Source organism: Grampus griseus (assembly GCF_964374135.1).
Source record: "Grampus griseus genome assembly, chromosome: 11".
In the NCBI taxonomy this organism is placed as follows: domain Eukaryota; kingdom Metazoa; phylum Chordata; class Mammalia; order Artiodactyla; family Delphinidae; genus Grampus; species Grampus griseus.
The window spans coordinates 23,929,186-23,953,489 of NC_139005.1; the positions used below are offsets into that span (position 1 = coordinate 23,929,186).

The window sequence follows — 24,304 nt, forward strand, 5'->3', positions numbered from 1 at the left end:
TCCCGGACCGGGGCACGAACCCGTGTCCCCTGCATCGGCAGGCGGACTCTCAACCACTGTGCCACCAGGGAAGCCCAAATGATCACTTTTTGATGGAACTGGATGATTGTTGTTCATACCACTCCAGCTGGTATTTTTGTTCTTGTTTCTTTGTTTGTTTAGACAAAGCAAGAATAGATGACAGAATTCCATAGCAAGCTGATATTTGGGGATGTGAAGTCTTGTGTATAAAATACCTATATGCCCACATCTTATCCCTGTTTCGGATTGCACTTTTTTTCTTCTTAAACTTTGAATAAAACCTATGTGTTAAGTTTGGAATAATGCTTTGAATAAATCCCAGCAGCCCATCACCAACTAGACCATTGTTCACGACTGTTTCAACAATTCCTACATCAGATGGAATTTTCTGAATAATAAATAGCATTAAATTTTAGAATGACAAATAGCATTAAAGTTATTCCTAATAAACATTAGTGCACCTAAATCGAGGTTTGGTTGCTGTGTTTTAAGAAAATATTGTTCTCTGATTTCATCTCTATTCTGTAATTGTAGTAACTGTAGTTAAAATTAGTTTCCAAGAATTTTAGGTTCTATCTCCCTTAGAAATTTTCATTAACAGTAACCCCATGGGGATCTGTCATTGTTCTTAGTAGTGCAGGGGTCCTCATTTTTTTAAAGGAACCAGGAGTTAGACAACAGGAAAATGATCAATTTCCCACTGCCCTCACTTTGTGTTGTCTTTCAATTCCTAGATGCTTTAATCCAGTCAAAGCTCCTGATAGATTTGTATCTATTAAAAATCATACTTTAAGCTACTTGGCCACCAGAAATCACAGCCGATCTGCCAGGTGAAACAGAAAAGTTGTTTCTTGATCAAACACTAATTGCAGTCAACCATGGCAGATGTGCTGCAGGTAGAGTGTGAGAAGCAGGGAGACTGAGGTCACAGCAGCCTCGGTAATGGCCCTTTGGGAAATGCAAAAAGAGGTCAAATGTTGGAAAGTAGTTTTGCCTTCATGCTGAAGAGCACATTGTTAACACTAAGAATGCTTATCTATTCTAGGGGAAAGGAAGAAGCTGGTTTTAGCATTTGTGCTTTTATTGTCAGGATTGTACAGCGTTAGGACGGCATCTAAGCAGCTGACAAAAAAACTGTCATTTTTGTGTACCACGCTTTAATGCGAATCAGAGCAGGGTTAAATTGTTTCTTAAACAAACTGAATAATTTTCATATTGTCAGGTCATTGGAGCCAGAATCGATGCTCAGTGAAAGTCTATAGGGTAATACAGAGGACAGGTCACCACAAGCATTAGGCTCAGATATACCCTTTTCCCCAATAAAAAGTTCATATTTACTTTGAAGCCTGTTAAATTTATTCTGAAGCCAACTCTGCCAAACTGAAGTTGGTCAACCTTTAACCTTTCAGCTTCCCAGCACTTTTCACCACTGCCGCCGGACATTAACTTCCAATTTTTCTTCATTCTCTGCAAAGACATCCCCTCTCTTACTTGCCCACAGTCTCCCTACAGCCCCACCTCCTTCTGAGTTCACCCATTCTGTCCTATCATTATCCATCTCAGCTTCCCAAACCTTTGCCAGCACACAAATTGGCCAATCAAGACTGTCTTGTGGGAGGACACACATGTACTGAATAAGGTAGCTCATTCCTGGTGGCAGAAAGGTGATTGGACACAGAGATAAAAAACATAAAAAACATAATCCCTCCTGGACTCATTGTAAAGTGGGGAAACAGACACATGGGTGAGAACATACGGCATGATAATCAAGGGAAGAGCAATCCAGATGACAGAAAAGAGAGCAAAGGCTACCATGAAGCAGTGTGTCCAGTATTTACTCCCAGACACCTTCTCCGATATCCCTCTAGGTATATCTAGCTTGCCCTGCTTATTGCATAAGAAAATTAGGAGGCAAAATACATATTACTCTTGCTATTTCATTCAGTAAATATGTAAATTATGAAATTAATGATATTAGGAGGTTGAATAAATAAGTTTCAAACCAAAAAAGTAATATTTAGAGGAAATTGTGTGTGCGTGTGTGTGTGTGTGACACACACAGCCTTCTGAAGTCTTCAATAACTTTTTGCTTCTTTTGAAGCTATTTAAGTACAAGTTTAGTATTTGGAACCCATGGGTTCAGACATCTTGAGTACACTGAAGGGCATTGGCTTTAATTTCAGAAATTTTCTTTGGTTTATACGCTGTCTTTTTTCCATGCTACATTATTTGCTATTTTAAAAACTGATCGAGAACAAACAACAGCAGCAACTCAAACTTTGGTAAAGAAGAGCATGAACTGATTTTAGGTCCTGAAAAGGACATCACTTAACCAATGGCTGTGCATGTTTGTTACATTAATCTCCTCTTCAAACCTGGGAAATGGCTGGTTGAGATATGGTCTGTTTGGCTGTATTAGAAAAGATACTGTTAAACCAACTATTACCTTTGTAGATATATCCTTCTTGGTTGTTTTACTAAAAATAGAATGTCTTAGATTTGTTGGCTCATTTTGTTTTATCAAATAGCTCTAGGTGTAGTTGTAAATATTCCTCATATAACCTGAAAATTTAGAACAGGTATAATTATTGCCATTTTTTCATAAGTGAAAATGGAGGAAACGAGAAGATGATACAGTAGAATATGGGGGAGCTACAAATAGTAGAGGCAGACCATCTACAGAACACTACAACTCCTTTTGCTTTGTGTTCTTAGAAACCTATGAAACCAAGATTTTCTAAGATGAGCTAACTCACCAAACTTGGGGAAGCCTCCAGCTGTTACCCTTTCCATGCACACCAACAGCAATAAGAGCACATGGTACCAGCCATGTGACATACAATCCTAGCATTGCTGGCTTCTGATGTTTTCTTAAAATTGTTTTTTTTTTACAGCCTTAATAAAATTAGGCTTTATTTCTTCTGACCCAGTTTTTGTAACCTGTATGTTTTTGCAGGTTAAAAAAAAAATGGTCTTAGGTCAGTTAATCCACTGCTGACCCACAAATAAGATGAGATAAAGATAACATTATTAGAAAGATAGAGAAGTGTCTGCATTACCCCTCACTCTCTCCCAACACTCAGGTGACTATATAATTGAAATATCTTCTGCTTTTCTAAGTATTTGGAGTTGTTTTTAATTCTAGGAACTTCTCAACCTTTCCGTTTTCAATGTAAATCAGAAGGAATTTGATACTAGAAGACATTTGATACTAGGCTAGAAAATACCCAGCACTAGTAGCCGCAAAGCAAGGAAAACCAAACCATCACAGGCAGTGCTCATGTTTCTCTCCAATATCGGAGAGTTACTGAAATTGAGAGTTGTGTTTCTGAATGAGTCTTGGCATTAAGCACATCTTAAATACTCAACAATTTGTCAGGGGAGGAAGACGATAACCTCTAATAAGATTTTTCTGCAATCAAAATTGTATGATTGCACTGGGTCCGATAAAATAGGAATGAATGTACCAAACACATGGATTATAAAAATCACACTGACATATAGCCTAATTTTTAAAAACTATATTATATCAAAAGTTTAACCAAATAGATCTACCAGCTAAGAGAAACATTCAATATTTAATCAACAATAATTTGATTGCTTTCTTAGAGAAGATCAGATAGACTTTGGGATTATCAAAATGGTTCTAACGTCTTTTAAAAAAAAGATTAGGCTAATGCCATGGTAACACAGTTATTCGTGATACAGGTCTTCCTGTAAGTGAAGGTATTCAATAATCACTCTATTAAAGCTGCTTCACAGTGCTATTCTCACTCCACTTGACACACTATTAACAGTTATAAGAGCACTTCAGAGCTCATTGGAAATCTCTGGAAATGATTACCAAGTTAGTAGCATAGACTCTACACAGACTTTCAAAATACAGTGCATAGATTTGCTAAAATGTTGTAAGTCTGCTAAGTGTAGTTGCTTTTCTTTTTTGAGGCATTGAGTAGAATTTTTAAAAAATCAAAGCTGAAGGTTTCAAGATGGGTGCCGTAGGTTCTAACTGGACAACAGTGAATTAGTGGGGCTGCCACTGATGAGCCTCGGAGGACAGACTCTGAAGCCCATGACCAGGGCAGCCAGCCCGCTGCCAGGTGCCCGACTGGCCCTCGCAATGCGTTCACTGAATGTGCCTTCATAGGTACATTCCTGCTGAGAGAAAATAATTGAAGATAGAGACTGAGTCAATATGATCAAGTAGCAGACTGCATAGCTATTGGATAAATCTATCGAGGCAGGAGGCCGTAGGATTCGACTAGTAATATTGGGCTGAGCAGTGGAGAGCAAAGAACTCATCCGTCATGCATCATTTGGACAGGTATACACTCAAGCCTTGGTGTCCTCTGACAGTTCCTAATTCCAGAACTCAAGCTAGAAGGGGGAAGTTTTGTTTGATTGTCGATGTCTCACAGTTTCTTTTTCGGTCTATTGTCTAACATATGTTGCTAGAATTCTTTTTTACTCTGACTACCTTCAGGTGGTTAGACGATGCTATTATTGATGAGATCACACCCAAGCTGATCGGGGATCGGCCCAATACGTACACCTACACCAAGGCCTTGGGAGAGATGGTGGTGCAGCAGGAGAGCGGCAAGCTCAATCTTGCCATCATACGGCCCTCCATCGTGGGAGCAACCTGGCAGGAGCCTTTCCCAGTAAGCCCACTCGCCTGGATTCCACACTTTGCTTCCAAATCAGCATCCTTCTAGCCCAATTACTCTTTGATGTCTTTTTTTTTCTTTTTAGTATGTATAGCTAAGTACAGCAAATCAAATGTGAGCCCATTATTATTAGGACAGAAGTCCACATTCGGTTCAGGATTTATTCAGCATGGGACTCCTCTGAGTGTGACACTGACTGTCCTAGAGTTGGGTGGCATCTTAAATTAGCTTCTCATTAACTCTCGTCTCAAAATTGCCATGGGAAATAGTTTTATTTCTTGGCTTCCCCACTATAGTTTAAATATAGCAGAATGTTCTTGATGGCCAAATTGGTAGTATTACAATTGCCAGGGTAAATAGGAATCACGAAGCTCAGAGAAAAGTCCTCAGTTTAGGAATAATAATTTTTATCTCTGTATACTGCTATATCTTTTAGAAAGTACTTTAAATTATACCATCTTTTTTGAAGCAATTCTATAAAGCTTTTGCACCAGATAAATCCAAGCTCCATTACTTACTGACATGCAGGCTTTTGAGCTGTCTCATCTGTAAAACTGGGCTAATCCCACCCACTGTGGAGGGTTGATCAAATGAGTCGATATATGAGGTGTGCTTCGTGCAATGCCTGGTCCCTAGTAAAAGGCTCAACTAATATTAATCCCTTCAACTTCTCCTGTCTTCTCTCCCACTTTACACACACATTTTTGACTTTCACAGATAAAGAAACAGACATAATGAGGTCAACTGACTTGCTTAGGGCTTAGGAGACAAACTCAAAGAGACATTTGTCTCTAACTGTTCCTAAATATAATCTTTCCTCTAACATCTGTAGGCAAGCTAATACAGATAGACAGATAGATAGCTGGATAGACAGATACATACATACATAGAACGAAAGATGCTATGACTCTTAAAATTGTCAAGAAATGGACATTTCCTACAAACTGTGCTTGAAATGTTCCCCTGAGGAGTTAAAATCAGGCCCAGGTGGGGAAAATGAATTGGTTAGCAGATTATGATATTTAAGAGGTGATCCAGTTTAGTTCATAAGATGTCATAAACAACTTGCAACCATCCATGATTCCTGCTATGAAATAAATGCTGGCAGAATTTTAATTCTTGCACAAACCAAGTGCAGAAAATATCCAGTGCTTTCTCATTGGTCTCTGTTTGAAATCTTAGAAATACTGGATTAGACAGTTCTATCGGCTGGGGTCTCAGTGCTCTTGTTTGAAGTTTATTAAGATTAGACTGCAGATGTTCCAAAGATATTAGGATTTTCTGACATGTGGAACCAATTAGAAATCTTTTTTTTTCTTTTTTTTTTTAGGGTTGGGTTGATAACGTAAATGGACCTACCGGGCTCATTGTTGCGGTATGTATAATGGTGTGGAAATAATTACTTGAAAAGTAGTGGAGGGATAGTAACCAAATGCTAGTGTTGGCTTAGCTTCACTGACGCAAAACCACAAGCGTTACTTTACTAACCACAATTGATGCAACTTATTTCAATTTTGCTGATTGGAAAATAGAGGCAGAATGAAATTACTTTAATTATCTGTGGATATCATTATCAGGAAAACAGAAATACTGTGATATCATCAATTACTACTTAGGAGTTTTATTTTTGGAAACTTTTGAACATCTAGTACCATGCCTGTATTTCCCCTTAGTTAACACAAGATGGGGGTGTTGCCCCTTTTCGCTCTATAATGGTAGCTTGAATTAGGGATGCAATAGAACTCATATCCCCAAAGATTTTTAAATTTATATGCGTGTGGATAGAAATTATATAAATTCATAAAATATATCAATTTCTTAATAGATACGAGAAAGAAAACTACCAATTGGAGCAAATTTTTCAAATATAAAAACTGATGACTATAGGAAACACTTTTCAACAATAATACTCTCACAGATCAGGAGAAACATCAATCATTCCTCTGGGTCAGCAGCACTTTGTGCATGTCTCCCTGCAGTGGAGACTGATCCAGTGAGCTGTGGTGCTTCCCAGCTCACACTGAAGCATTTTAGGGCCAGAACCACAACTCTACTCTTTAGAACAATGAACAGGACTTCAACTCTTTAAATGAGTTTAAATCTTATTGGGGATCTCATGTTTCAGACTATGACTTTGTTATTCTCAGAACTAGATCCAACATGAACTACAATACAAATATAAGACAGTGAATTATAACTACTTGTCAAACACAATGACAATGAACTTCTTTCTGATTTCTTTCTTTTTCTGTTTCCCGCCTGCCTTCAACTCTTGAGGTTTAGTTGGGGTGAACATTTGGTAACTTAGAATGTAACTATTTTAACATGATCCAAGAGTGAATTTTATTACATTGTTTACAAAGCTGTATATTAATTCAAATTTTCTAAAATTTTCCAGACCGATTTCCTATGTCCAAAGGAAGGGAAATCAGTTACAAGAAAACAGAAATTAGGAACACAAGAAAGTGCTAACCACTGCACATTGATGTTAGAAACATACAGGTGTAAATAATCACTTTATAAAGTCACTAAATGTGACTTTTAATTTATTAACTGACTTCTTTATTTATCGACACATTTATTAACATGAACAATTCCCAATTCTTACATCTGTGTAACATCAGTGATCTGTGAGGTAAACAAAGATACCAAACAAAAAGTAAATAATGGTGGGTTTTTCCCCAAGTGATAAAAAAAGTTTTGTCAAGTAGTAGAATTTTATTAATTTTTAAAAAATGTTTCTTAAACATTTAGTGTCTATTATTGCTTGTAAATTAGTAGACACTAGCAGAAAACAACATCATTTAAGAAATGGTAAGCTAAATTAATGGGGAATTTGGGAACCCTAATTCTTGTTTATTAATTAACCAAATATATTAAACCTCTCACAAGTTTGAGGAATTTCACTCTGAAAGGAACCTGAGGACCCCTAGCGGTTCTTGGCAATGGTGGCACTTAGGATGAACTCGGCTGGGAGATTGGACAGGCTGAGAGCAGTCAGCCTTGGCGCAGGAACCTAGTAAGCAGTGATCAGTGCTGGCCGTTATCACTAACAGCATTCGTATTACCTGTCTGATGTATACTTTAATCCCGGCTATTACTTAAGACCTGGTTCAATATTTTATGTCCTTGGGACTTCCCTGGTGGTCCAGTGGTTAAGAATCCACCTTTCAATGCAGGAGATGAGGGTTCGAGCCCTGGTCGGGAAACTAAGATACTACATGATGTGGGGCAACTAAGCCCGCACTCTAAAGCCCGCGTGCCGCGACTAAGACCTGATGCAGCCAAATAAATAAAATTTAAAAATATATTTTATGTCCTTTTTCCTGTGCAGGCTGGGAAGGGGTTTCTTCGGTCCATAAGAGCTACTCCGATGGCTGTGGCAGATTTAATTCCAGCAGATATAGTCGTCAATCTCACCTTGGCTGTAGGATGGTACACGGCAGTTCACAGGTGTGGATGCATAAGCTGGCTTTTAAAGAATTGATGAGAAAGAGGGTGACTGTGTTAGGCACCTTTTCAAAATACATGCATTTTGGGACTTCCCTGGTGGTGCAGTGGTTAAGAATCCACCTGCCAATGCAGGGGACACGGGTTCGAGCCCTGATGCGGGAAGATCCCACATGCCACGGAGCAACGAAGCCCATGTGCCACAACTGCTGAGCCTGAGCTCTAGACCTCACGAGCCACAACTACTGAGCCCGCGAGCCACAATTACTGAAGCCTGCGCGCCTAGAGCCCGTGCTCCGCAGCAAGAGAAGCCACCACAATTAGAAGCCCGCGCACTGCAATGAAGAGTAGCTCCCGCTTGCTGCAACTAGAGAAAGCCCGCGTGCAGCAACGAAGACCCAACGCAGCCAATAAATAAATAAATAAATTTATTTAAATATATATATATATATATATTCATTTTATTGTGGAAGACCCCAGATGTGAGAGGGTGTCCATTTCAATCTTTCACAGTTCCAATTATGCCATCATATATGCATTAAGTTGTTTTATAAATACTGGTTAGTACTTGGTTGATCATAAAGTAATAAATTTTTCAAATCATTTAACCATCTAATTCTTGATAACTGAAAAGCTTTTCTTTCTATTCAGCAATCTAAAATACAGCTTCCTTTCTTTTTTTTTTTTTTTCTTTTTTTTTTTTTTTTGCGGTACGCGGGCCTCTCACTGCTGTGGCCTCTCCCGACGCGGAGCACAGGCTCCGGACGCGCAGGCTCAGCGGCCATGGCTCACGGGCCCAGCCGCTCCGCGGCATGTGGGATCTTCGCAGACCGGGGCACGAATCCGTGTCCCCTGCATCGGCAGGTGGACTCCCAACCACTGCACCACCAGGGAAGGCCTACAGCTTCCTTTCTTAAGGCAAAGGAGATAAAAGTGGATGAAATGAGAGCATATTTTTTTAAACTCCTCAGTTCCTAATAAATGCCAAAAGTTCAGATCACCGTGTGTGTAGCGGGGGAGGGGTGGGGGGTGGGAGGGATTTTCTAGTACAAGGAAAAAATAATAGGTTGTTTGTATATTTAGCTTTGTTATAAAAGGTAAACAAAGTTAATATTTGTTAATTATTGGAAGTTAGATATTTAGATGTTTCCAATCCAACAGAGCTTCACTGGATTTAGGAAAAAACATGGCCCATATTTTTGCCCGATAAAGATGTCAAGAAGCTAGAAACATGATCTGCTTTCTCATCGTCATGCTACCTCCATTTGCTCCATAAATATGTCAACCTATTGGGATTTTTTCCTTGTACATATGTACACACACACACACACACACACACACACACACACACTCTTGCACTTTTCCTAGTCTTCTTCTATTTTGCTTATTAACCCAAAGAAGGAACAAAAGATGGAAGTGTTGCGTAGGGTGACTTAGTCATGGGAATTATTGAAAAAACCTTGTTTAAATGTTATTTTCCCTTACCTTTCTTTCATTAGTTCTCCATTTTGTTGTATTTATCTAAATTTTGTTTTCCAGACCTAAGTCAACATTGATCTACCACTGTACGTCTGGCAACCTCAATCCCTGTAATTGGGGCAAAATGGGTAAGTGCCTATAATGATGTACCTATATAACTATGAGAGTCTGCTCACTCATGATTAGGGTCTGTCACGGGGAAAAAAAAGACAAAGTGTGTCATGGAGCTTAGAGTCTAATGGGGGAAAAGACAAAACATAGGTAAAGAGATAAAAATAATTGCAAATTGTAAATGTGTAAGAGTTAATTAGGATGTACTGTGGTATACCAAAAACAGGGGCCAGTGGGATAGCTGCAAGGTTGTAAGCAATAAGGGGTCCATTGGCTATAGACATTTAAAAAATAAATAAAGCCAAGTAAAAGTCAGCAATTATAAGCAATGCCAGTGATAAAATACTCCTCTTGCTGAGCCACTGCTCTCATGAACACAGTCCTCATACCCTGGCCACATCGCTGAGAATGTGACATAATCAATGGCCAAGTAGATTTAGAAAAGTCCAATAATGTTAACTCGTGTTATTGAGTCAGTGATACTCTTTATTAATTTATGCTGTCAGCCATAGTGTAACCTTGAATGTATCCTGTTGAATTTAATTAATTCTTCAACCTAACCAATCTTGTACTCTCCTTTGTCAGTTTCAAAGTTGATTTTCTTGCAAATATTTGAAACTTTTACATTATCTAATTGTTTAGCTACTAGATGTTGAAAAAAATCAAATGTGCTTAACTTGTTAGAATCTGATTTCCAATTCCGAGCACTCTGCTCTGCTATTCTAGTTGCAAAGTTATTACTTCAGTAAAAGTAAAACGAAATTATCTACTACCATCAAAGTTCTTTAGGTAATATATCCAGGTATTTATCTAAATAATTCTGACAATATTTGGAAATAAAAATAAATCTCCTCTACCTCAGTAACAGAATTAAGATATCGCTATAAAAAGAGGCATTAATAGAAGCAGCCAAGATACTTAAACTTTTCTTTTTTAAAAAAACAGCTCTTTTTTTTTTAATTTATTTATTTTGGCTGCGTTGGGTCTTCGTTGCTGTGCGCGGGCTTTCTCTAGTTGCGGCGAGCATGGGCTATTCTTCATTGCAGTGTGCAGGCTTCTCATTGGGTGGCTTCTTTTGTTGCAGAGCACAGGCTCTAGGCGCACAGGCTTCAGTAGTTGTGGCACGCAGTCTCAGTAGTTGTGGCGCACGGGCTTAGTTGCTCCGCGGCATGTGGGATCTTCCCGGACCAGGGCTTGAATTCATGTCCCCTGCATTGGCAGGCGGATTCTTAGCCACTGCGCCACCAGGGAAGTCCCCAAGACACTTAAACTTAAATAAAAAGATGCTACATGTAAAATCCATTCCTGAGCTTCAAAATAGTCTTCTTCAGTGCTGAAAATGTTTACTATCTATTTCGTGGAATAATAATATTTGAAAGTGATTTTAAAAATAATCTAGGGCTTCCCTGGTGGCGCAGTGATTGGGAGTCCGCCTGCCGATGAAGGGGACGCGGGTTCGTGCACAGGTCCGGGAGGATCCCACGTGCCACGGAGCGGCTGGGCCTGTGAGCCATGGCCGCTGAGCCTGCGCGTCCGGAGCCTGGGCTCCACAACGGGAGAGGCAACAACAGTGAGGCCCGCGTACCGCAAAAATAATAATAATAATAATAATCTAGTGTGCTCACTTTATTTGACACACAAGGCCCAGAGAGAGTTAATGATTTATTCAGTTCATATGGGGAGCTGGAGCCTGATGTAGAAGTATTGATAGAAGACAGGTCTCCTGAACGTGTAATGACCACCCACTAGGGATTCCTAAAAGTTAATATGAATCCCTCTGGGGGGAAAAGACCCAGGAATCAGATAATATTTTCTGTATAGGGTATATATTTTTCATACAGATTTCTAGGTAGTATCTTTTATGGGACAGTAATCATATTACCATAATAACTGATAGCTTCAACATAACTGAGTAATGAACTTAGGCATATTCTTTGAAAATTCTACATAAAATCAAAATTGAATTCAAATGAATGAATACCTTTTGAAAAGACATATTGAATTTACAAATATACACTAAAAGCTTTAAACTAGGTTTTATATAAGTAATACTTTTTTTAAAAGATTATTATTTTAAAAAACTCTGGAGACAAGAGTAAAACAATTGAGTCTGACATATTCCAGAGCAGTAGGAATACCAAAGAAGTGAAAGACTGGTATTTAAAGTGAACCAACACAAAGGAGTCCTGCTTTTCTATTCTCTCTTTTACTTAAATCTTTATAAAAGTTTAAGTAAAATGTCTAGAAACTTTCCTGATTTTCCTGCAAGTAAATGATCCAACCAAGGAAATAACACCCCTAGGCTCTGTCTTGGGCTTTAGAATAGATTAGATAACCTTGAAATTGAATGATGGATTTAAGTTTTTCTGAACAATACTTCACTGTATTGACTAAAACTATCTTCCCAAGAAGTTGTTTTAGGGTAAAGATTTCAAGAGAAGGACCAAATTCTTAACCTATTCAAATGGTTTGATTTTGCAGGTGACCACTTGCCCGGCATAAAAATCTTAATATTATTCTCAGAAATTGATTCATGACTCTACACAACAAATCCTTATTATTTATTGTTTTGACCCATTGCAAATGCCATCCACCACAGTGGGTTTATATGCTCCTAGACTTAGCACTTATTCTGGGTTTTTTTTTTTTTCCCCCCCCAGGGATCCAAGTCTTGGCAACCTTTGAAAAAATCCCACTTGAGAGAGCTTTCAGGAGGCCAAAGGCTGACTTCACAACCAACAACGTCACAACCCAGTACTGGAATGCAGTCAGCCACCGGGCCCCTGCCATTATCTATGACTTCTACCTGCGGCTCACAGGAAGGAAGCCCAGGTGAGAAGCTGAGACAATAGCTTTAGGAGTGTCTCTGCATGGAAGTTGAGGGCCCCAAGTCCTTAGCCCTCCCGTTACCTAGGGATGAAAGGTGACAACTGAATCATATATACTTATGATTTTGTATATATAAGGGGACAACCAAAGCAGTAGTAGTGAAAAGCCTACCTTAGAGATCCTTTATCATAATAAATGAAGTTGTATGTTAAGGAACTTGCTTGATGAATTCAGCAGGTAATCATTCACCTACAAAGAAAAACAACTGAGATTCTGTGTCTGGGAGTTTCTAAATCGTTAGATGATCTTAAAATGTACAATGGTAACAGCCTCACATACACACAAGGGATGGTGCATGATGATCTCATTTTCATTCTCACAACATCCCAAGGAGGATATTCGCATCATCCCAATTTTACAAATGAGGAAATGGAAGCTAAAGGAAGAATTTTAAATAGTCTCAAAGGAAGTGACAGAGAAAAGATCTGGAGAAACCAGAACTGGATCTACTGCCACCTGGAGATGAGTGAAGAGAGTGGAGGGGACAAGGTCGAATGAAAGTATGTTGATGCTGAGGCAGCTCTGTCACCTTCCAGCTGTGTGACCTAGGACATGTCCGTTCATACCCCTGTCTCACTTGAATAATACTATACGTGCCATCATTATCATAACTACCAAAGGCAAATCCCTGCCATCAAGCCTCAGAAGCATGATGTTAGCTCCTTTTAAAGGAAGAAGTCTCTCTCAGTGTGTTTTATTTCCATCCTTATTAACAGAGCAAATGACTGAAACTTAGGCAATGTAGAGTTTATCCAAATTTTCAGAGACCTTACTTAGTGTTCATAACTCAATTGTCAGTTTCTTCCTGAGCAAGGTGAAAAAGGGGATACTGTGTCTGTGGGAAAATATTTGTATGAGGGGTTTATTAAATAAAGATGGGAGAAGAAGGAAAACCAAACATTCCTGGCAGAAACGCTAAAGCCTTTCAAATATATCAGAGTTAGAAGAAGACCTGGTTGAAGAGCAAAGTTCGGTAAGTACAAAAGGAAAACACAGGAGGAAGGAGCCCAATAAAAATATTTATGTATTCTGTTTGTAAGGCATTAAATTGTAATATTCATGGAAAATGGTTAGGTTTGTTATGTGATAGGAATCTTAAGAATAATCTTTATGGCAGAAAATGCTAGAATCTTTCTGGACCCTTTTCTTCCCCATGTGTGTTTGTGTGTAATCGTCTATGTATTTACAGCCATATATGGACATATATACAGTGTTGCTTTGAGGTAAGTGTATGTATAAATCTCTGTGTATCTCTGTGTATGTATAAAGCAATCCTACATACTTTTAACTTTTTCACTTGAGTTCCATGAAAATCTAAGTCATTCTGCTAGTGCTTTTTCCCCTGCTATTACAAACAATGGGGCAACAAACATGCTTTTTTCTAGAATGTACCTCTAGATCTGGGGTGGAGGCTGAGGGGTGGGATTGCTAGATTGGAGAGTATATGGATTTTATGACTACCACTAGGTTGCCTTAAAGGAAGGCTCTGTCAATTTACACCCCCACAATAGCAAGTGAGAGTACAAGTCTGTTTCTTTCCCACTCTCATTAATACTTTGCAAAAATCAATATTTTGAATTGTCGAACTAATGACAAGGAATAGCATCTCTTGGTCACTTTGAGTTGCATCTTCCGGGATTGCTGGCGGGGCTGGGCCTTCATTTGTGTATTGGACTTTCGTGTTTTCTCTGGTATGAGTTGCTTGCTTCTATTTCTCGCCTATTTTTTTAATTTTTCTTTTTTTATTGAAGTATAGTTGATCTACAGTGTTCCAGGTATACAGCAAAGTGATTCAAATATACAGATATACATATATACACATGTACATATATATATTCTTTTTCAGGTCCTTGTTGTTTATCTATTTTATATATAGTAGTGTATATCTGTTAATCCCAAATTTTAAATTTATTCCTCCCCACTTTTCCCCTTTGGTAACCATAAGTTTGTTTTTTTATGTCTGTGAGTTTATTTCTGTTCTGTATAAGTTCATTTGTATCATTTTTCTTTAGATTCCACATATAAGTTATATGACATTTGTCTTTGTCTGACTTCACTTAATACGATAATCTCTAGGTCCAACCATGTTGCTACAAATGGCACTATTTCATTCCTTTTTATGGCTGAGTAATACTCCTATTTTTCTATTGGGTTGTACTTTTTAATTTATGGAAGCTCTGTGTGTGTGTGTGTGTGTGTAAATATATATTTCATGTATTTACTAAGTCAGTTTCTTATATTGTAGTTCTAATTATGAAGCTTTTTTAATACAAGGGAAGCTATATATAATGCAGGTCTTAAGAGCATGGAGTTTGGAGTCAGACTTACATATTTAAATCCTGGCTTCACCAATTTATCCATATGAGCCCTAAATTACTTAACTTCTCTAACTCCTAACTTGTAAAAAGGGGATTGTAATCATACCTATTTCATAGGGTTTGACATAAGAGTGCATAGAATATAGTAATCACTATTATTACCAAAGAAGTTTAAACATTTTATGAGATAAGATGAATCACTTTCCCTTTATAGCTTTTGCATTGTATGCATTGAGAAGATCTTTACTACATGAGAGTAATAAATATATCCTTTCTTTCTAAAAAAATACTATTATGCTGATATAGTCCTGTATATACAATGTAACACCATTGTATATATAACATACAATATTATATATACAATGTATATATCTTATATATACTATATAATCATTGTGCAATGATTCTTTTTAAAAATTAAATCTATTGAAATCATATCAATTACATCAGGGTTGTAGAATGGATAAAGATTGCCTTAGTCTGTTTGGGCTGCTATAACAGAATATCATAGACTAGGTGGCTTATAAACAGTAGAAATTTGGGAGTTCCCTGTTGGCCTAGTAGCTAGGATTCCAGGCTTTCAGTGCAATGGCCCAGGTTCAATCCCTGGTCAGGGAACTTAGATTCTGCAAAAAATAGAAATTTATTTCCTCACAGTACTGGAGACTAAGAAATCTAAAATCAAGATGCTGGTAGATCTGGCATCTGCTGAGGGCCCACTTCCTGGTTCCTAGACAGCCATGTTCTCTGTGTCCTCACATGCTGGCAGGGCCAAGGAGCTTTCTGGGGCCCCTTTTATAAGGGCATTACCTATCTGCCAAAGACTCCTTCTCCAAATGCTATCACTATTAGGAGGAATAGGTTTCAACAGATGAATTGTGGGAGGATATAAATATTCAGTCTACAGCCAAGATATTAGATAACAATAGTAAATGGAACCCTATTATGATGCTTGTATTGATTCTACCTCCTTGCCTAAGAATTTCCCATGATACCATGAGAGAAGTACCTCATGAGTCATCAGGGATATGGGCAGTAGGATTTGACCAGAAATAAGACCAAATTCCCCAAATAGCATCGTAAGTCTTTATGAGGTCAACTATAGTAATAACTATTACCAAGATTAGCCTAACTGATTAAGATAAAAATCGAATGTTCTATAGGCCAAAGGTGATCTGTAACCAGAAAATCTAGACTTGAGCATTAGACATGTGAACTTGAACCTATTAATCCATCTGTAAAATGAAGATAAACAGTATAGACCCTGACTAACTCACAGAAGCATACTGTGAGGATCAAATAAGAAAGAATACAAAAGTTTTTTTACAAATTGTTATAAAGTTGGGAAGTTCAAACAGCAGGTCCTGACCATGGGGTTAGAAGATGTGATCCATCTCAAGCAATGGGATACAGGGGGTGAGTTTACAGAGGCTTTTTGAAGTCCGTCAAAACTGAGTTGGAATTTTGGCTTTGACACATTATATTATCAAAGCCACTTAATCTTTCATAAGTTTACTTTACATAAAAATGCAGATAAATACCAACCTAACAGGGATGTTATGGGAATTAGTGGAAATAATATTTTTTTAAAATATCAGCACTACGCCTGAGTAAATTATTAACAAATAAACTATTTTCCCCTTAAATCTCCATTACAGTTAATAACTGTTTTTGGTTCATCGGACGCTAATGCAGTCACCACTTCTGCCTAGAAGTTATATAATAAGACCTCGAATCAATTAGTTTTTTAAAAAAAATCCAAGAACATACAATAAAAAAGAGAAATAAGTTTTCTTATTGTCTACCTCAGAATTCAAAGAATGAACAGTATGTCATCAGGGATGGATACCTGGCTAGGCTTTTAAAATATTTGCAACTCTTGAGAAAGAGATGGTAGAAAAGAAGGAAAGAAGTTTAGTGGTATTAAAATGCCTGATAGAACAAGCACCTTTAGATTCATCCCCTTCCCTTCATTCGACAGAGTGTTAACATGGAAGGGGGAAAAAATAAGAGTTTTAATGTGGAATTTGAAAACGTGGGAAGAAATAATTTTTTCAAACATGATTTGTCATATATCCCTATAGAGTAGCAGGGAAGCAGCCATCTGTGGTGCACTGATACTCGCTCCTATGTGATCTTTACCTCAGGATGACAAAACTCATGAATCGGCTTTTAAGAACCCTTTCCATGCTGGAGTATTTCATCAACCGGAGTTGGGAATGGAGCACATACAATACAGAAATGCTGATGTCCAAGCTGAGTCCTGAAGACCAAAGAGTGAGTACAGCACTGACAACCAACAGGAAAACCTTACCCATTCAGAATTTAGAATTATTTGACCTGGAGAGCTGATGAATAAAGGACGTTTTTGTTATACACACAGAATTTTTTTCTTTTTTGGCTAAGAAAATCAGTGAATGCTATCAACACAGTTGCAGGAAGCAAGTTTAATGTAGGTAAGAGATCTAGGTTCTTAGCCTTTGGCTGGCTTCTCACTGCTGTTCTGCAGTCAGGTCTCATACACTTTGTTTCAATCTTTGTTCGACTTCCATAGCTGTTAACTTTTCAACAAATCCTCAGTACCTCTATCTTTCCCCCCTAACCTCCAAAACATATGACTTCAATGAAAAATAATAATTTTACTGGCCAGGAGCTCTCTCATCCACTGTTCTTGTCAAATCAAAATCGTTCTGCATCTCCAAAGCTACAGTTCCTTCCTTCTTATCTTTTTAGATAAGCTAACCCTTCCACCTCTGCATTCTAGCCCAGCTAAGACCACCCGCCATCAGCATTGCCCTCTCTCTAGCATTGTCAGTCTTCCTCCCTATAATGATTTCTCTTTGACAATTCAGACGTTTATTTCTCAAGATAGACCTTCACTTTAATTGCTTAGGATCAGTGCCATTTATTTCTATATATTAGCTTCTTAGCAGTCACAAATGTCCTGAAATTCACAAATATAGAAATCTTCTGTACTTTGTACATGTCCCTAGCTTCATTTTCTCAGTCATTTATTCCTTGAGCATATCCTTAGTTTTTAATTAAGCTTTAAAGATTTCACTCTCTTGACATTTTCCGCTAAAATTTTTTAAAAGAAAGAAAAGATAAATTTCTTGATTTATCTTGTGCTTGCCAGCATGTAGAAGAAACCAAGTCATGCATATAGAAGAAACCAAGTCATGCTGAGAAGTAAATGTTAGATGGCTAGCTAGCCTCACCTGCTAGCTCGTACATACCAGCCTCATAGAGCATGATTCAAATCCAAGTCCTAAAATTACTTCCCACCATGGAAACTAAGGGTTACTTGCAGTCAGAAACGATGTTAAATACACCAGTTGAGATTTAGATGGATATTTTAACTGAAATCATTGCTGTGAACCTCTAAAATGGACATGAAATAGAGCTTTTTTTTTTTTTCAGAAATGTTTACATGCCTGTATAGACAAAATTCTTCTAAGCACCTGTGTTTAAAATGCATGGATCAAACCAGCTTATTTTTTAAATCCCCTCAGGCTATTAGAAATTATTTTTAAAATTAGCATCAAATGTTATATAGGCTTATCTTTATTACATTTTCTCCATGGAATTTACCCATCTAAATAATTCAAAAGGTAATAAGCTTAGAGTTTCATTTTACAAATATTTTTACCTAAAATAACTAAAAATTTTGTGAAAAACAGAATCAAAACTGCAGTGGATTTAACATATGCTTTCCAATATCTTAGCAAAGGTAATAGTCCTGAATACTTGGATATAATTGCCAAACTCTGGTGTGGCTCAGAATTCAGTTTCATTTGCCACATGGAATGAGGATTCCAAACTAGGGTTTCACTGAAATCTAACTTAGAAATATGAAATAGCATAAAAATAAAAGCCTCTGTTTATATAGATGAATAAGTACCGTTTAGTGATACTGTGGAAAATAAACAAATCCAAACAAAGTGATACAGAATTACTTTTGGAAAGCAATTCAGCTTTTGGACAAGTCTGTGAAACTCTCTGGAACTCGTTAATTTCATCTGCCTTCTTTGTTAATACTCCAATTTATTTCACAAAGATTTGGGATAACTTGCAATAAATACATGTAATAAAAGAACAAAACAGAAATAAAACATCAAACCAGGAAAAATATGTACTAAAATATGAAATCAAGAGTAAGAATGGAAAAACAGAACATTCATATGCAGTCTACAAGATCCTACTAAGTCAATGCAATTAAGCAGGAAATTTGTCTTAAGATTTCTGGTGGCAAAGTGAAAAGAAAATATAGTTTCATGGCATTCTTTGTCTAAGAAAAGAAAATACACTAGTGTTCTAGGAGAAGCAAAGCTTTTCTTACCACTCTGAATGTTTCTGAAGGGCTTCGTTTTATGGCACACTAAGAGACATAATGGATAACATCTCAAAATCAAAGATAGAATATAAATTCTGCTAAGTTAGTCCTTAAAGCTTTGATTTAAGCCTTTGGTTTAAACTTAAGTCCAAAGTTTTCCTTAATCAGCATAATGAAGTAGTGATATTTCAGGAAAGGGTGCTAGGGCAAGGGAACAACACCAAAATTTAAGAATAATGAAAAGAAAAAGACATATATAATTTGTTTTGGTCCCTATTTATTCTCTTTAAAAAAATTTAATCCTTATTTACTTGAAAAGAAATTAACCTTCACCAGACTAATACCAGTTCCTTTAAATTTCCAAGACTTCCTAAAGGTCAAATATTTGTGCTTGATCCATGTTTAAATATTCATATATAAATGGTAATCCATATTGTTACTGCCTTTAAAATAACAGCTCAAATCATCTCGTTTGGAGGGGTACAACCTAAATCTTCCAAACTGAATGTCCCTCATTTAGGTAAAAGAAACTTCATCAAATGAACAAAGTGATCGTCCAGCAGTGCAATTCTGACAATCCATAATCTCTTCTTGCCTTTCAGGTATTCAACTTCGATGTGCGCCAGTTGAATTGGTTGGAATACATTGAAAATTATGTTTTAGGAGTTAAGAAGTACTTATTGAAAGAGGATATGGCTGGGATCCCAGAAGCAAAGCAACACTTAAAAAGGTAAATATAATCGGTCAGTTAATATTTATTGAACACTTACCATGTGTACCTGATTTTATACCAGACATGAAATATGAGTGGGGGAGGAGAGGAATTAATTTTTTTTGAGCCTTTGTACTATATACCCTGTAATATACTGTTTCATTTAGACTTTACCACATCCCTGAGGCAGGTATTATTTCTGTTATCCCATTTTTATCAAAGAGCTATTTACGCTCAAAGAAGGTAAGTGGGCAAGTCGCACATGGTAAGTGCAGAAACCAGATATGAACCCAAGTTTGTTTCTTCTACCAACATCCTGTCATAATGTGGTATAGAGAAAGAATACCCAACAGGCAGGAAACCTGATTGTGCTATTTAACATGGGCAAATCAGTTAACCACTCTTCAAGACCTTTGACTGCCTGAAATTTCTTTCAATAATTAATCCCTAAGGGACAAAGAATTATAGTAATCTGACATAATTCTGGTAGAAGCGAAGGGTTTTTAATGTAGAGATGATAAGTATGGGAAAAGTAATTGCAAACTGAGAGGAACGTTGCATAGCAAGAACTTTAGAACTTACCCTCTAGTGAACAAGAACCAGGGAAGGTTTTTGATATATAGTAATATGATCAAAGTATATTTAAGAAAGATTATGTTAGCCATGATTATAAGACAGGTTAAAGCAGGTATGAGAAAGGGAAACTAGTCAGGGGAATACTATAGAAATGATTACTCAGAAGGCATGTGGTGGAAATGAGAGATATCAAAATCAAAAGGCCATCAGGTAGTGCCACATACCTGAGCACTTAGTTATTTGCTGGTCATAGCCAGGAAAAGATACATTTATGCTTCAAATAACATAGTTGGGTATTTGGTACTGTTTTGACTTTGGTTATATATGTCTGTTTCCAGGCTCCGAAATATTCACTACCTCTTTAATACCGCCCTCTTCCTCATCGCCTGGCGCCTTCTCATTGCAAGATCTCAGGTGGCTCGGAATGTGTGGTTCTTCATCGTGAGCTTTTGTTACAAATTCCTCTCCTACTTTAGGGCGTCCAGCACACTCAAGGTCTGAGAACATTTGGCGATCTCCTTTTGTTTGGAACCTCTCAGATACCTCTAAAACAGCAACTGTGGTTCTCAAGATTAGGTAGTAACAAATATGTCCAAGTCATTACCTGTCAAATGTGCTGTCATGTATTCATCCTTATTTCTTAACTATACATTTTTATTTCAGTGAGAGAAGGAAAGTCATATCCTAGCCTATAATCATACATATGTTAGGAAAACATTGTTTCCTAACACTCTATTCTATGCTCTTGAATATAAAACACCAAAGTACACCCATCTTCCCAGTTAGTTTTTTCCTCCTTGAGAGGACTAATTTCAACTCAATAAACACGGAAGAATACATGGTAGAAGCTGAGCTATGCTAAAGAAAGGCAGTTCTAACCTTTGAACCATTCTAGTGTACTTAGTATAAAGGTTTAAAATCAAGGCAAGTAGAGGAAGGAAGGTCTCAACATCTTCACAAATGCTGTTAGAGAAATAATTCTCCACCGAGGTTTCTGCTTTCTTTTGTATTATACCATGGAGTCCTGGTTGAGGGCTGGGGGGAATTAGAAAAGTGGGTTCACATTTAACATTTTCCTTAACTATGCCCACTTCTGAAACCTAAAAAAAACCAAGAGGTGTAAATAATTATGTATAAAGTGAAAGCTCAAGCGTATTTTCATTGGGACTGTTTATTATGCTTTTAAGTAAAAATTAGTTCCCGTAATTTGAATTTGACCTCTATTATTTCTAAATCTTTTGAATCACCAGTTTTCCTGATAACCTCCTAAGGGTTTCCCTCTTCTTCACTGAAGTCTCCAAATCCTTTATATTTAAGTTTATGTTGCTCAGGCCTCGATTAGAGATTAGAGTGACTAATGTTAGAGGAAGGTCCTAGGCTAGAATCATGTAAAAACCCATTCCCCTGATCTTTGCCATTGAGGAAAGCAAAATTTCAAATAAAATTTTAAATGCTAGTTTTAGCTTTTTCTGTAAGTGGGGAAGTTTACTCTTTCACCAGGATTTGCTAGTATCTTCATCACTCCAGTTGCAGAGTGTTACCTGTAGAATGTGCAGCAGAAGAGGACAGACTTCATTAAGTGACTCTAAGTTTAGAGAACAGGTGTTGTTTTGTTTAGAAATATTTTATGTATAATGCAAATGAGTAAAAAACGCATCTCAAGATCCTATATTAATATAACTGTTATTCCAACTTTCCTCATATTTGAGAGATGAGTGCACGTTGGATTGCAGCATCTCGTGTTAAAAACATGGATTATGATTCAAATACAGTACCTGGGGCCTAAGCAACTAAAAAGAATCGCAACTGCTTGAAAATTACCTGAGCATAAGATGTTAACGACAGTTATATTTATGCTCACTTTCTGAGATAACTGGTTAATACTCAGAAAGGCACACTAGGTGGCCGAAGTATACTAGGGCCATGAGGATGACTTCTAGCCCAATATTACTTGAGATTTTTCTGAACCTCATAAAGGGCATTTGGTGGGGATGCTTCTGGGCAGTGTCTTTCCCAATCTCATCTAAGTTCTGGGAACTACTTCCCAGGGCAGACAACCCAGTTCTGAAACAAAGTACCTGGATATCTTCAGTTTGAGATGTCTGTATGACATGTTTGAGTTACATTGATTAAGATACAAACTGTAGATAATGATAAAAATGAAATCAAGATACAATTCAATGAAATTGGACAAAACATAATAGTTCTAAGAATTTACTATCTTTTGATTATTTTATGTTTCACCAATTCAATAAATTCCACTGATCAAGTATTCACATTTTGACTTGATTAAATGAAAATTTGAATTAAAAAATGGTTTCCTCTCTTCTAGTGTTTGACTACTGCAGTTGATCTCCCACCTCCTCCCTAGAAAAATGATATAATCTAAATAAACTACCAGTTGAATATAAATTAATACATACCCATAACGCTTCATTTTTTTCAGACACCATTAATAGGGTTACATTTACATGTTGAAGCATGTTCTACCCGTGACATTAGAGAAATGACATGAATAAAGTTCTCTTGTGATGATTAAGCAGCTTGTGATGATTAAGCAGTAAAAGTAGGTATCTGCATGAAAGAAAATCTCTAGTTATTTTACATCAAGACCAAGTGAAACTAATTTGAGCGCCTAATATATACACTCCAATGAGAAAGAACCTTCTACTTTTGGGAAGAAGGGGACAGTGAGGACAAAGAAAAGCTTATGTTTAAAAAGAAGTTTTGGTAATCCCTATATTCTGCACCCATAAGATATATGCTACAGTAACAAACATAACAGAGTTGAAGACAGTCACCACCTGAGGCAATTAATACTAGAAAAAGTTGAGGCAGATGAGCACACAAATCAGAAAAACATTTCTCACATTTTATACTAACCTAACGTCATCTCCAGTTAACAGCTCACTTTAATAAACTGATTTAGAATCTCAAGGTAAATAGACTGCTCTGAGAAGGGACTAATACGCAAATAGTGTGTTATCTCACAGTGAACATAACAAAGTACGTCAGCCTAAAGCTTCCAAAAACATCAATAATTTTTAAAGTTCATGTGAATCACATGCAAATTTCCACAGCTATTTTTCTCTGTAACTGCAAATCTAATAATTATATTCTAGGAACATAAGCAATTGCCTAGAGTAAAAAGTAATGACTGTCCCATGTGCCCACAAAGAGATATGGAAAAATGCTCACTGCCTAAATTACTTTTAAAAAATATTTTTAAAAATTACAAAATAGGGCTTCCTTGGTGGCGCAGTGGTTAAGAATCCACCTGCCAATGCAGGGGACATGCGTTCAAGCCCTGGTCCGGGAAGATCCCACATGCCACGAAGCAACTAAGCCCGTGTGCCACAACTACTGAGCCTGCACTCCAGAGCCCGCGAGCCACAACTACTGAAGCCCAGGCGCCTAGAACCCGTGCTCTGCAACGAGAAGCCACCGCAATGAGAAGCCCTCACACCGCAACGAAGAGTAGCCCCTGCTCACTGCAACTAGAGAAAGCCCGCGTGCAGCAACGAAGACCCAAGGCAGCCAAAAATAAATAAACTAAAATATATTTTTTAATTACAAAATAAAAATAGAAATTGCTGGTTTTAGGGATGTAACTGGCTTGAAAGACAGGAATGCCCTGTGAGGTGTAGATACAATTATGACAAAGGATATGTAACTGAAATTGAGTTTTAATAGCTAGAAACAGCTCTCTTAACACACAGGTGAACATTTTATGTGTGTCCCTACTTTA

The 24,304-nt window shown here is 37.3% G+C and overlaps 1 protein-coding gene across 4 annotated transcripts in view; it reads left to right on the plus strand.

The window, feature by feature from the left end:
* FAR2 (fatty acyl-CoA reductase 2) overlaps positions 1-22,972 on the plus strand; it is a 137,985-nt gene extending 115,013 nt beyond the window's left edge. For all 4 annotated transcript variants that reach the window (XM_082666331.1, XM_082666330.1, XM_082666332.1 and 1 more), the window contains 8 exons: positions 4,505-4,682; positions 6,019-6,063; positions 8,023-8,141; positions 9,678-9,745; positions 12,389-12,560; positions 17,083-17,212; positions 19,871-19,998; positions 20,895-22,972. In XM_082666331.1, coding sequence (XP_082522457.1) covers positions 4,505-4,682; positions 6,019-6,063; positions 8,023-8,141; positions 9,678-9,745; positions 12,389-12,560; positions 17,083-17,212; positions 19,871-19,998; positions 20,895-21,057 — 1,003 coding nt within the window. In that variant the 3' untranslated portion in view covers positions 21,058-22,972. The remainder of the gene's footprint in view (positions 1-4,504; positions 4,683-6,018; positions 6,064-8,022; positions 8,142-9,677; positions 9,746-12,388; positions 12,561-17,082; positions 17,213-19,870; positions 19,999-20,894) is intronic.
* Positions 22,973-24,304: the final 1,332 nt, after the last annotated feature.